This window comes from Orcinus orca, chromosome 20 (genome assembly GCF_937001465.1).
Source record: "Orcinus orca chromosome 20, mOrcOrc1.1, whole genome shotgun sequence".
NCBI classification, from domain to species: domain Eukaryota; kingdom Metazoa; phylum Chordata; class Mammalia; order Artiodactyla; family Delphinidae; genus Orcinus; species Orcinus orca.
Window position 1 is genome coordinate 55,787,348 of NC_064578.1, and position 14,224 is coordinate 55,801,571.

A 14,224-nucleotide genomic window follows, 5' to 3' on the forward strand; every position below is an offset into this window, starting at 1 on the left:
TACCATGCTTCTTCCTCAAATACCCATATCCAGCCAAACTTCCACCCAAACCACCCGTTCATCTGTGCATATGTTCTTGCCTTTATGCATTTATCCAACTAGTTATTTACCCACTCATGCACCCATTTGCCTATCTATCCAACCATAATTTCTTCAGATATTCTTCCAGCTCTCCAAAGCTCCATCCATCCATTCAACTATCCATTCACCCACCCATATGTTCTTTCATTCTTTAACCCGTTCAATCAATTCTCTGTTCCTCTTTATCCTACAGTCCATCCATCAATCCAATCATCCACTTTCCCATTGATCCAGTCCACTTAATCAACCATCTATTAGCTTCCTATGGCTGCTATAACAAATTCCCTCAAACCTGGTGGCATAAAACAACAGAGCAGAGTAGGGGGATGGCTGCGGTGGGTGGGTGATTCCAGGCAGGGGTGTCGGGGAAGGTCTCCTGAGGAAGTGACGTTGCAGCCAAGACCTGGAGCAGGTGAGAGAGTGAACCCTGTGAATATCAGTGGGCAGAGCTCTCCTGGCAGAGAGAAGAGTAGGGAAAGACCTGGAGATGCTTGGGACTTCCGGCTTCCAGCAAGGAAGCCAATGGGACTATAACAGAGTGAGCAATGAGGAGAATAGTAAGTGATTAATCAGAGGAAGAATGGAGGCCATTGTAAGGACATCACATTTTAATCTAGGTGTGGATCCATTGCCTGTAGTTTAGGACGTCAAAAAACATTTATCATCTCATATGGTTTCTGTGGGTCAGGAATTCAGGAGTGGCTTAGCTGGATGGTTTTGGCTTGGAGTTTCTCCTGAGATGGCTGTCAAGCTGTGGATGGGGTATAATCCTATGAAAGCTTGGTAGAGACAGGAGGACTGTTTCCAGGGTGGTCACTCACATGATTGTCAGATTCAGTTCCTCTCTGGCTGTTGGCAAGAGGCCTCAGTTCCTTGCCCTTGCCTCGTGGATGTCTCCATAGGTGGTTGCCATGACCTCTTGACATAGTGCTGAGCTCCCCCAGAGGAGTGAGTGATCCCAGAGAGGATGGTGTCTTTGATAACACAGCAATGGACATGCCATCTTTTCTGCAATATCCTGTTGGTTACACAGCTCAGCCATGTTCAGTGTGGAAGAAGCTACACAAGGCATGAATCCTGGGGAAGGGGGTGGGGTGCAGAGTGAAGATCCTCTTGGGCGCTGGCTACCAGGGTATGAGTCCGTTGCAGAATTTTGAGCAGGATAATGATGATGCTATAGGTAGAGACAGATATATAGATAATTATGTATATGCATGTGTGCATATGCATAGGTATGTATATATAGATATAGGAATATGTGTATAAATTAACATAGTATGAATACTTATATTTTATTCTATTATTGTATACATTTTGTTATTACACAAGTAATACATGAAAACAGAGAGACAACTCCCCACCAACCATTTATTTTTTTCCAGCTTTATTGAGGTACAACTGACAAACAAAAACTACGTATATTTAAGGCGTACACCATGATGGTTTTTTTTGTTTTTTTTTTTTGCGGTACGCTGGCCTCTCCCATTGCGGAGCACAGGCTCCGGACGTGCAGGCTCAATGGCCGTGGCTCACGGGCCCAGCCGCTCCGTGGCATGTGGGATCTTCCCGGACCAGGGCACAAACCCGTGTCCCCTGCATCGGCAGGCGGACTCTCAACCACTGCGCCACGAGGGAAACCCCACCATGATGTTTTGATATATGTATACGCTGTGAAATGATCACCACGATATCAAGCTAATTAACACATCAATCACCTCACATAGTTACCATCTTTGTGTGTACGTGGTGAGAACACTTATGACCTACTCCCTTAGCAAATTTCAAACGTACAATGTTTTATTATTAACTGTAGTCACCACGCTGTACATTAGACCACCAGAACTTATTCATTTTATAATTGGAAGTTTGTACCCTTTGACCAACCCCCGTTCCCCCCTCCCTGTAACCACCATTCCACTCTTTGTTTCTGTGAGTTCGACTGTCTTTTGGATTCTACGTATAAATGAGGTCATGCAGTATTTGTCTTTCTGTGTCTATCTTTCCTCACTTAGCATAATGTCCTCCAGGTTCATCCATGTTGTTTCAAATGACAGGATTTCGCCCTTCCTCATAGATGAAAAATATTGCAATGTATGTATACACATCTTCTTTATCCATTCACCTGTCCACATACACTTAGGTTGTTTCCATGTCTTGGTTATTGTGAATCATGCTGCAATAAACTGGGGAGTACAAATATTTCTTTGTGATAGAGATTTCATTTTGATATATACCCAGAAGTGGGCTTGCTGGATCACGTGATAATTCTGTTATATATATATATATATATATATATATATATATTTTTTTTTTTTTTTTTTGGCCGAGCAGGGGCTACTCTTCATTGCAGTGCGCGGGCTTCTTATTGCGGTGGCAGAGCATGGGCTCTAGGGCGCAGGCCCAGTAGTTGTGGCGCATGGGCTTAGTTGCTCCGCGGCGTGTGGGATCTTCCTGGACCAGTGCTCAAACCCGTGTCCCCTGCGTTGGCAGGTGGATTCTTAACCACTGCGCCACCAGGGAAGTCCCTATTTCTAATTTTTTTAGGAAACTCCAAATTTTTTTCTCACAGTGACTGCACCAATTTACATTCCCAGCAACAGTGTACAAGTAAGTGTTCCCTTTTCTCCACACCCTCCTCCCAATCATTTAATTTACACACACATAAAAGTAGATATCCCTTTCCCCTCAAAATATGATCATCCCGAATTTGCTGTTTTATAGCACGCTTTCCCCCTTAATAAGTCACGTGCCACCTTGAGAGTTACCAAGCCCACGATATCCCTCCAGCAAGTGAATGGCTGGTCTGAGGAAGCCACCTGCAACACAGGTATCTTCTAAGGCATGCTTCTCATACGTTCTGGAACGTCCCAATCACCAGTCTGGGTGATTCTGATTTAGGAGGTCGGGGTGGGGTCTGAGATTCTGCATTTCTACCAAGCACCCGTGGAATCCTGCTTGATGCTGCTGGTCTATGGTTACACTTTGGGCAGCAACATCCTGAAATGATTAATTATTAAATATTCGACCAGCCTCTCTCAAGAGGCTGAACCTTGGAATCTATATTTTCACTACTTTCTCTAGGTGATTCTTTATTATTTTCTCTCTTTTTGTTTTTTGATGGAGTTTCTTTCTTTTTTGCGGGGCGGTGGTGGTGGTAGAATATACATAATGTCAAATTTGCCATTTTAACCATTTTATTTATTTATTTATTTTTGGCCTCACCTCGGGGCATGCGGAACTTCCCCACCAGGGATTGAACCTGTGCCCCCTGCAGTGGAAGGTGGAGTCTTAACCACTGAACCACCAAAGAAACCCCATTTTAACCACTTTAAAGTGCACAATTCAACGGCATTATGCACATGCACGATGCTTTGCAACCATCACCGCTCTCTAGTTCCAGAACTTCATCCAAAAAGGAAACCCCATGCCCAATATCAGTCACTCCCCATTCTCCCCAGCCCATGGCAATCACAGATCTGCTTCCTCCCGCCCCACACCGCTTTGAGGCATGCGTGATCTTATTTTTCCGACGAGGGATGGAACCCATGCCCCCTGCAGTGGAAGCAATGGAGCCCTAACTCCTAGACTGCCAGGGAATTCCCCAGATCTGTTTTCTGTCTCTCCAGATTCACCTATTCTGGATATTTCATAGAGATGGAATTACTCCATATGTGAATTTTTGTCTCTGGCTCCTTTCACCCAGTATGATGTTTTTAAGGTTCATCTGTGTTGTAGCATGTGTCAGAGATTTATTCATTTTTCCGAGGTGCCTCTTATGTCATCTGTGGGTCGAGAACCAGTTGGATCCTGTCCGGGCAGTGTAGCAGCAGGGGTTGAGAGTATAAACTCTGTAATGTGGTGGCCGGTTACACCTCCTTGGAAAGCCTCACTCTGCTCATCTGTAAAATGGGGATAATAAGAGCCCCTCCCTCACAGGACTATTTGCAAAGTGACTGGAGTGTGCTAAGATCTCAGCAACTGTTAGGTACTATTGTTCTTCCGTCTTGCGAATATGCTGTAATCGGTCCAACCAACCTCCTACAGCTGGACATTACGGCTCTTCCTATTTTGCTGCTTTTTCAACAAATGCTGAGACAAACATCTTTAAATATTTTAACACTTGTCCAGTTATTTCTTTAGCATAAAATCCTGGAAGTGGCATTGGCGTGTTAAAATGTTATTTGTATTATGAAATATTTCTGACACGTAGAAAAAGAACAGACAGTGAATACAATGAACTCAGGGCTTCCACCTCCGGGCTTAAAAGACAAAAAAATTACAAATAACAATGTCCTGAGTAGCTTTCCTGGTTGCATCCCTTCCGCTCTGCCCACAGAGGTCGCCACTGGGACTCCCCCGTCCCTTATCATACCCATGCAAGTTTGTGTATAATTTCATGCGTCCACACACAACCCCTGTTTTATGTGTTTTAAAACTGCGTGCATTCGACTATGTAAACTTCTGCAACTAGCAGCATGCTTTAGGGTTGTCCAGGTTGATATACAGAGTGCTGGTTCACTTACTTTCACTGTAGTATGGTGTTCCCCTGTGTAAAGATACCACGATCCATTTAATTCATGCCTCATGTGATGGACATTTAAGCCGCTTCCAGTTTTTCACCCTTACGAACACCACTGTCGCAAGTATTCTTGTGCTTATTTTTTTGTTCACATTTTTGAGAATTTCTCTAGGGTGTACACCCGCTGGTGGAAGGTCTGCACTTTTTTTTTTTTCTTTCGGTACGCTAGCCTCTCACTGTTGTGGCCGCTCCCGTTGCGGAGCACAGGCTCCGGACGCGCAGGCTCAGCGGCCATAGCTCACGGGCCTAGCTGCTCCGCGGCACGTCTTCCCGGACCGGGGCACGAACACGTGTCCTCTGCATTGGCAGGCGGATCCTCAACCACTGCGCCATCAGGGAAGCCCAGGGCTGCACTTTTAAGATTCAGACCTGCTGATAGGACTTTCCCGAATAGCTGAGTTTTTTTGTTGCTGTTGTTTTTTTTAATTAATTTTTATTGGAATTTAGTTGATTTACAGTGTTGTTTCAGTTGAGGTGAGCTTTTTTTTTTTTTTTTTTTCGGAACGCGGGCCTCTCCCGTTGCGGAGCACAGGCTCCGGACGCGCAGGCTCAGCGGCCATGGCTCACGGGGCCAGCGGCTCCGCGGCATGTGGGATCCTCCCGGACCGAGGCACTAACCCGTGTCCCCCGCATCGGCAGGCGGACTCTCAACCACTGCGCCACCAGGGAAGCCCCGAGCTGAGCTTTTTATAGGGTCCTCTCTGCTTGCTGGCTCCCCTTCTCCGGGTGAGGCTGCATCTCTTCTCCGGAGCTATAGCCATCCTTATGGGGGTGGGGGTACTTGGGTTGGGGGTGTCTCCGAGCTGGGGATAGTCCCAGCTGGGGAAAGAACAGAGGGTGGGAGCCTGGAAGCACGAGTGAAGGACACCTAGGAGGGTGTTAAGGAAGACCCCTCAAAGAGGGACCAGTGTGATCCTTATTTTATAGATGCGAGCCTGAGGCCCAGAGACGGCAAGCCACTTCTCCAAAGTCACAGAGTGAAGGATTGCAGAAACCAGCTTCATACATTCATTCCTTCAGCACAAATTAATGAAGCACCTATTCCGTGCCACGCATTGTTCCAAGAGCACAGGATATACAGCCGGCAACAAAACAAAGACCGCCTGCTCCAAGTGTGGGGCTTATTATTCTGGGCGTAATTATGATGAATTACTAATTATGTTTGCCTCTAGGACTGGAGCAGAGGGGTGATCTCAACTGTGGGCGTGGGGGGGTGCCCCATGGGAGCTCCCCATGAGTCAGGGCTTTCTTCAAAGCCCCCACCTATCAATCTCCTTCTTTCTGACCCTTTCACCCACAGAGTGTATTGTGGGTACTCAAAATTAAACAGGTTATTTAGGGGAAGAGAAGGTGGTCTAGGAGTGAGGAAGAGAGCGAAAAGCCCTTTGTACCGGGCAGGGTTGTCAATAAAGTTTTGTCGCCTTGGCAACCGCTGGCCCAGACAGGCGGGGGGAAGGAGGTGCGCGCGCATTCACCCCCCCTCCCGTCCTCCCCTGCTTTCTCCCTCTGGTGGTCGAAGGTTTCGCCACAGAAAAAGAACAGGGAGGTCGCGACTCTATGGTGACAGGCGGAGACCTTAGCCAATGGAAGCATGAGTCGCTCCAAGGCCAACCAATCACATACGGGCTCTGGAGCAGGCGGTACCCGCCCTCTTTCCACTTGGACCCAAATAACCCGACCCAAACCCGCGTTTCTCCCGGAGCGACGGCGCTTTCGGCCAATGAGGGCGTCGACTTTGGGCCGTGGGCGGGGATACGTCTCCATGGCAGCGCCGGAAGGACAGCGGCGGCAGCCACTGGGTGCAGTTGGCGGCTCTCAACAGCAGCGAGGGCGACGCGGAGTTTTTTAGGGGCGCTGACCGTGGGGCGGGCAGGGAGGGGCAGAGCGGAGTCCGGCCAACGGGAGCGGCGCAAGCTTCAGAGCGACTGAAGAGTGGCGGCGACCTTGGCCAATGGAAGGCCGTGACGGCCGTTGCGAGGCGGGCCCGGCTGGGCAGACGGGAGGCGCGGCGACCGTGTCTGAAGAGAGCTGGAGAAGGCTGTGGGAGGTGGTGGCAGCCGCAGCGCGGGCGCCTGAGGAGGAGGAGGAGGAGAAGCGGGTGAGGGGCGGCGCGGGGCCCGACTTCTGAGCCCCCTCTCGGCCCCCGCCCCGCGCCGCCTTGGCTCCCGGTCGTCCCCAGCCCCGACTGTCCCCCTCCCCGCCCGGCCCCTCCTCGTGTCCAGGCGCCCACGTCTCCTGGCCCTTCGGCGAGCCTCAGGCTGCTCTCGGCGCCCAGCCCCTTTCCTGTGCTTCCTTACCCAGGCCCCGCTCTCGCGCTCCAGGCCCTTCCCTGGACCCTCAGCTCGCCCTCTGACTCTACACTCCCCTCCCTGGGTCTCAGGCCCTTCTCCTGCACTTTCCCTGCCTCCCCAGGCTCCTGTCTGCTTCCCCCAATTTCCCTCTGGACCTCAGGCCTTTCCCCTGGATTCTCACTGTCTACCCAGATCCTTCCCTGGAGCCCAGGCTCTCTTCTCGCGGCTCTTCTGTGCTCCTCCCTGGATCCCTAGGACTTGCCCCTGTCCCTGTTTGCTTCTCCAAGCCCCGTTCTGGAACCCCTAGGTCCCCCTATACCATCTCAGGACCCTCCCTGGACCTCCAGGTCCTTCTCTACTTTCGTTGGACCCCTGGTCTCCCTGCTAGCTTTCCTGGGGTCCTCCCTGGATCCCCAAGCCTTCCCGCAGCCCTCGGTCTCCCCCGCAGGCACCCCCGCCCCTTCTCCCTGCCCCAGCTCCCTCCCTGTGGTGTCCGTATTACCCGCTTGCCCCTCTGCAGCTTCCGTTCTGTCCCAGCGCCTTCCCGCAGCGCCCCCTCTTTATTTATCCCCAGCCTGCGTGCCTTCTCGACCCCCTTTCCCAGCTGCTCTAGCTCCTGATCTCTTTCCAGCTCCCCTTTCCTCGCCGTCCCCCATCTGCTCTCCCTGAAGCACCGTGGTGTCGGTGCCCACCAGGCCCTCTGCAGTCGGGGTTAGGAGGCTTGTTTTGTTTCGTTTTGCTAATCCCCGTCTTTCTCCTCTTTTTTATGGGCCTCTTCTGCCTCTCCACACCGTTCCTTTTCTCTCCCCCCCTCCCCCCGCTTTGTCCTCTGTGCCCCTCCCTCCCCCGGAATCCTTGGAGAGAGAGCAGGTGCTGGGATCCTTCCTCTGCTCTCCCTCCCCTCACCCGCCTCCGACTCGGGCTGCCTGGGGTTTCACCCAGAGCCTTCTGAGGACTCCCAAGGGCTGCTGGGGATGGGGGTGGAGGCCAAGGCCAGGAGAGAGTGGGGATGGGCAGAGGAACAAGCAGTTCTGGTTGGGCAGGAAGCCTGGGCTTTTTCCTTGGTGAGGGCCAGAGGTGGAGCTGCTGGGTCCCCCTTGACTTCCACCTCCTGCAGGACTAAGCCTTTAGGGTTATCCCAGACTGCCAATTAATCAGCCTTCCGTGAGCCAGTTGGCACGTTTGCGTGTGTGTGTGTGTGTGTGTGTGTGTGTGTGTGTGTGTGTGTGTGTGGTGTGTATGGGGGTCCTGGGGAATCTGCGTGTGCGCACAGGGTCTGCGAGTGTGTGTGCACGTGGCGGGGCTGTCATAGGTGGTTGGAGGAGATGCAGCTACTAACGATGGTGGGTGGCATTTCTTTGGGGATCTCCCCATTGTCAGAAGCACTTGTTGCATTTCATCTTCACCGAGAGCCCTGTGAAGTCAGTATTGCTTTTCTCCCTGCTTTATAGATGAGGAGACTGAAGGGTTTGCCTAAGTCTCACACAACCTATAAGTGACATAGAGCAGGCACACGCCCGGGGCACCGCCCCTGCCCCTGCCCTGAGCTCTCCACTCTCCGCAGGAGGCAGCATGGTGCCTGGGGCACCATGGGCCCCGACAGAGTGACAGCCAGGGAACTGTGTGAGAATGACGACCTCGCCACCAGCCTCGTCCTGGACCCCTACCTCGGCTTCCGCACCCATAAGATGAACGTCAGGTGAGGCGACCTGGGGGAGGGCGACCGAGGGCTCGGGACCCCTTCCTTCCACTGCCACCCCTCAGCCCCATCCTCCTCTCAGCTCCGAGTGGGGGTGGGGGTGGGGCCTGGGAAGGCCCAGAGGGAATAGGCCAAGGCCCTGGGACCCAGGCGTGCCCTCTCCCCCAGCCCCGTGCCCCCCCTGCGGCGACAGCACCACCTGCGCTCAGCGCTGGAGGCCTTCCTGAGGCAGCGGGACCTGGAGGCTGCGTACCGGGCCCTGACGCTGGGAGGCTGGATGGCCCACTACTTCCAGAGCCGGGGCCCGCGGCAGGAGGCTGCCCTCAAGACCCACGTGAGGGAGCCCTTCCCTTCCCTCCCCTCGGCCCTCGTGTTCTCCCCGTCTCCTCTGCCTGTCCTGGGTCCTCCGCCCTGCCGGGCAGACCTTCAGCACAGCTCCCTGGGACTCCCTGACTTCCTAGCCATTGGGACCATCTGAGGCAAGGCTCAGAGAATCCTAGGAAAGGAGAGCTGGGGGGCCCTCTAAGATGGGGTCTAACTTCTTCATTTGACAGATGAGGAAACTGAGGCCCCGAGAGGGGAAGTGAGTTCCCTGAGACCACACAGCGAGTCAGTGGCAGAGCAGGACTAGAACCCAGGAGAGAGGGCCGAGGACGACCCTGCCCCACGTCCTCACCCTGCCACCCCTCACCTCCCCCAGATCTATCGCTACCTCCGAGCCTTCCTGCCTGAAAGCGGCTTCACCATCTTGCCCTGTACCCGTTATTCCATGGAGACAAATGGAGCCAAGATTGTGTCTACCCGCGCTTGGTAAGAGGGCAGAACATGCCTCCCAGGGCCCCAGGCCTGACAGGAGGCATCCCTCCCTGGGGGCTGCTGGGGGAGGAAACCCCCTCCCTTCTGGAGGAGACTGGACACTCGGGACAGGGCCATGAAGATGTCTGTGTTGAGAGAAAGGAGGCCGGGTCTGGTCCCCCAAGACCCTCCTGGCCCACCACGGCCCTGCTGGGAGATGTGATCCCCTCGAGACCCAGGCTCTCTGGGGCTGCCAAGAAAGGACTGATCTTGTACCCAGGACTGTGCTGTCTTTTTTTTCATCCCCACTGGAGCCCCTGCTGCGTAGCAATCGCTGCTGGGTACGGGGCAGGACCGTGAACAAGAGGACCCTGCCCACTGCTCACATTCTAGCGGGAAGGCAGGTGGTAGCTGAGTGAGCGCACAGGGCTGACCACAGCTGCTCAGTGAGTCCTGAGCCTGCCCGGGAATTTTGAGAGTGTTCCTGGGAGCCAGGCCTAGGCTGAGGCCCGAAGGATGAGCCAAAGGGTCTAGTGAAGAGTGCGGGGGCGCCTGTGGGGACTTCCGGGCAGGACTGGACTGCGAGAGGCCGAGGCAGTGGGCACTGGAGGCTGGAGGAACCGAGAGCGGGAGAGGATGCGGGTCAGGCTTTCAGGAGGTGGAGGGTGCCGCGCCTGCGCAGGTGTAGAGGGAACGGTGGGTGAATTTCAGATTTGGGAGCTGGAACGCGGTGGCTGGTGCGTCCCATCGATTCTTCCCGCCGGAGGCCTGGGATGAGGGGCCCCTGTCCCCAGCACTGGTGGTCAGGGAGGTGCTCACAGACCCACCACCTGGCTTCTGGGCAGGAAAAAGAACGAAAAGTTGGAGCTGCTGGTGGGCTGCATCGCAGAGCTGCGGGAGGCGGACGAGGGGCTGCTGAGGGCCGGGGAGAATGACTTCAGTATCATGTACTCCACCCGCAAGCGCAGCGCTCAGCTGTGGCTCGGCCCGGCCGCCTTCATCAACCACGGTGGGGACGAGGAGGGGGCTGGGGGGGCCGGAGGGGGCAGTGGGGGCGGGGCCGGGGGCGGGGTGGTGCGAGGAGCCAGCGGGGGAGGGGTTGAGCCCCGGCTCTCTGGCTCGCTGACCCAGTTCTCTTCTCTCCCCGCGACCCCCCAACTGGCTCCAGACTGCAAACCCAACTGCAAGGTGAGACCTGGGGACCCCCGTTCGCAGGAATGGGCACGAGGGAGGGGCTTTCTGCTCGGCGAATAGCCAGAAACTGTCCCGGGTCTCCCCGTCTGACAAAGTAGTTTCCCACCCCTGGCTGTGCAGCACTGGCGCTTGTGCGATTGTCAGAGGAGGGAGGGGCTCTGGTTAAAGTCACACTGGAACCCAGGCTGCCACCTGCTGGCCGCATTCTCCCTTCTCTGAACCTGGGCGGGGGGCTGGGCCAGTTTGGCGGGACTGTGGTGATGGGGAGACACAAAGTGCCCCTGCCTGTGCCATGGGCCCCGGGCTTCCCAGGGAGACACCCACGGCAGCTGTGATAGCAGGAGGCTGGGGAGGGCCTCCTGGGGTGGGGTCAGAGCAAACGCTGCCCTGGAGGACAAGGACTCTTCCCGATAGGAGGTTCTGGGAGGCCACCCCCCACCCTGTGCTGCGTGTGGAGCACGGAGCAGTGAGAGAGAGGAGTTGTGGGGAGGTGGCCCCTGTAAGGCCTTGGGTGTGCACCCTGCCAAGTGTGGGGCTCACCTGGCCGCCCTTGGGACCCCAGGGGTGTGGGGAGGGTTTGAGTCCTGGCTCTGCTGCCCTGGCCCTGTTTTCTCTTCTCGGATGGGAAACGGGGAGAACTTGCCTCCTGGGACAGTTGTGAAGGCTGGGTGTGTGTCAGCGTCCTGTGACTCTGCACACTGTTCCGTGGGTTTCGGGGCACAGACGCTGGATAGGATGGAGAGTCAAGCAAAGCTCGGTGAGGTGGGGGTCAGCCACCACGTGGTGTGGAACCGCAGGCTGCATGCAAGTGACGCTGGAGCTAGGCGTTGAAGGAGGAGTAGGATTTTTCTAGGTGTTGAGGGCAAATGGGGCCGCTTTAGGGCATCTCAGAGTGGAGGCGCCACACCGGAGAGCGAGGAGGCACAGTAGCTCCCGCCTCGTGTGTCAGCATGAGCTGGGTCTGCCCCGTGGAGGCTCCCATGGGGTGAGTGAAGGGGGCTTGGTTCTCAGAGGCCCTGGTGCCGCTGCTCTGGGAGCTTCGGGGGTGGCCCTGGCAGGTGGCCTGGGGCAGAGCTGCGTAGGAGGTGATGAGGGGCAGCTGGGGTCTCAGGGAGGCAGGGAAAGAGGACGCCCAACACTGCCCGCTCGGGAGGTGCCAGCCAGTTGTCCTGGCGTCAGGCGGGTGGGCGGGCGGCTAGGGGCACTCCCAGGTGTGTGTCAGGCTAGGATGGACAGATGGGTGGGCGGGCAGATGGATGGATGGGAGTGCTGCCTCTCCCAAATGGGGAGCTTGGAGTCAGGAGCAGGCAGGCGAGAGGGGTGGCGATCCTGGACTGGGGCTGCGGGGTGGACACAGGCCTCGGGGAGGGCAGGATGCAGAGCCAGGCAGAGGCGCACATCTCGGCCACTGAGGTGCAGGCTGGCAGGGTGTCTCAGAGGAGCCCAAGAAGGAGTGCTGGAGGGAGCAGTTCTTGTGCGCGCTGCCAGAGGCTGGTTAGGTCATGTCCTGCAGGGAGGGTGGGAGCCAGCAAAACGGGGGAGGGTCAGGGAGTGCATGCTGAGGGCAGGCCCTGGGCAGGGCTCTTCCCCGGGCTCCCGGCGCTGCCCATCCTAGGGGGACCCTTGAGGCCAGGGTGCCAGCCAGGCGGGGTGGAGCCAGGCCACCCCCAGGACAGGGCGCTGAGCCTCCTGGCCCCTAGTTCGTACCTGCAGATGGGAACGCAGCCTGCGTGAAGGTGCTCCGGGACATCGAGCCAGGGGACGAGGTGACATGCTTCTACGGCGAAGGCTTCTTCGGTGAAAAGAATGAGCACTGTGAATGCTACACCTGCGAGAGGTGGGGATGGCCTGCAGGAAGGGACACGGTCCCTGGGATCCTGGGAACCAGAAGTGCATCCTCAGGGCCCACCCCTCCCTCCCTCCTCATTTCCCTCCCATCCTTAGGAGAGGCGAAGGAGCTTTCCGACTGCAGCCCAAGGAGCCCCTGCCGCCCCGGCCCATGGACAAGTATGAGCTCCGGGAGACGAAGCGGCGGCTGCAGCAGGGCCTGGATGGCCCCCGGGCCTGTGCCCACCCACCCCCGCTGCGCCGGGACCTGTTCTGCGGTGAGTGTGGGGCGGGGACCCTGTCCTGTTGGCCTGTCTTCATCAGCTGCTCCCCCAGCCCCAGCCCCTTCTCTGCCCTCCTCTCGTCTTGTCCCTCCTGGTACCCCCACTTGGTCCCCCAGACAGGACCTCACTCCTGAACATCCTCTCTTCATCTGTCCCCCTCTGAAGAGCATCGGGCAGGGGTGGGGGGGGTGGCGGCTGGCCTGAGGAGGAGCTCTTCCCCTCTGAAGAGGCCCTGCTCACACAGCTGCCCTTTTCTCTCCCCACTCCCCCTCCCTTGGGCCTCCACAGCTGCCTGCCAGCCCCTGCGCCCCCCGCCCTGCGGCGCCCGCCCCGATGCCTCACCCCTCTGGCTCCAGTGGCTGCCTCAGCCCCAGCTCCGGGTGCGCCCCCGGAGGCGCCGACGCCCCCAGCCCCGACGGGCCCCGGCGCCCCCCGTTCTCCGTGCTGCCCGCGTCTCCCTGCACCGATGGGGAGGCTGTGGCCCCCACTGCTGCCTGCGGGCGGAGGCCCTAGTGGCTCTGGGGCCGGCCGCCCGTGCCCGCTGGGCCCCCCAGCAGGACTGGCACTGGGCCCGGCGCTACGGGCTGCCTTACGTGGTACGTGTGGATCTGAGCCGTGTGGCCCCGGCCCCGCCTGCCACTGCCACTCCCGTCCCCGCCGGGACCCCAGGCCCCATCCCCATCCCCAAGCAGGCCCTTGCCTTTGCCCCCTTCTCCCCACCCAAGCGCCTGCGGCTCGTGGTCAGCCATGGCTCCATTGACCTGGATGTCAACGGTGATGGGCCGTGACGGGCTGGACAGGGAGGCCCAGGCTGGGAGAGGAGGGCGTCCCTCCTGGTCCCCTCTGCCCTGAGTTCTCAGTAACCGACCTCCAGAAGGAGCTCTTGGACCTCTGGGAGGGCGTTGACTTTCAACCCCAGCACAGCTCTGACCCCCGGGGCGGGTTGGTTTGGACACCCCCTGGGGATCTGACCCCTGACCCTTCGTGACTGCTGACCCCTGAGCCACCCCCATCCTAGCAGGGAGCCCTGGCCATTGCCGCCCTCCCACCCCAGCCCCAGCCTCAGGGCTGAGGGAGCTGTTCCCTCCCCACCCGCCTTCTCCTGCCCAGGGAGCAAAGCCATAAGGGGTGGGGGCCGCCCCGTGGCTTCTCCAAAGAAGCCCAGGCCTCGGGAGGAGGTGGAACTGACATGGGCTGGCGTTCCCTAGACACTGCCCTACAGAGGGGAGTCAGTGTGCTCTTGGCTCTGTGTCTGAGGTGGGGGGCGATGAGGGGGCGGCCAGGGGCATGTCCCCACCACCCCCGTGGGTCTCAGGGAGGCCGGTGCGACCTCATCTTTCTCATGGTGCTATCCCTGGTGCTACTGGGCTGTGGGGGCTCCCTCCCCTCCCCCACGCCAGAATGGGGTATGTTGGGGGATTGGAAGCACTTGAACTTTCTATTTTATTTTATTAAAACCTTGTCATAATCAGTG

General features: G+C 57.1%; 1 protein-coding gene and 1 long non-coding RNA gene across 2 annotated transcripts; one reads left to right on the forward strand and one right to left on the reverse strand.

Moving 5' to 3' along the window:
• Positions 1-5,654: 5,654 nt before the first annotated feature.
• Positions 5,655-7,711, reverse strand: LOC117197951 (uncharacterized). Its single transcript, XR_004478850.2, has 2 exons — positions 7,454-7,711; positions 5,655-6,732 (listed from the first exon to the last, which is right to left on the reverse strand). It is a non-coding gene; the product is annotated as an uncharacterized LOC117197951 (long non-coding RNA).
• Positions 6,636-14,224, forward strand: KMT5C (lysine methyltransferase 5C). The gene is made up of 9 exons (XM_004283336.4): positions 6,636-6,758; positions 8,516-8,650; positions 8,819-8,984; positions 9,351-9,460; positions 10,291-10,454; positions 10,614-10,633; positions 12,340-12,476; positions 12,584-12,744; positions 13,039-14,224. Exons 2-9 carry the CDS (start codon positions 8,541-8,543, stop codon positions 13,536-13,538), a joined length of 1,368 nt encoding a protein of 455 aa, XP_004283384.1. The 5' UTR covers positions 6,636-6,758; positions 8,516-8,540; the 3' UTR covers positions 13,539-14,224.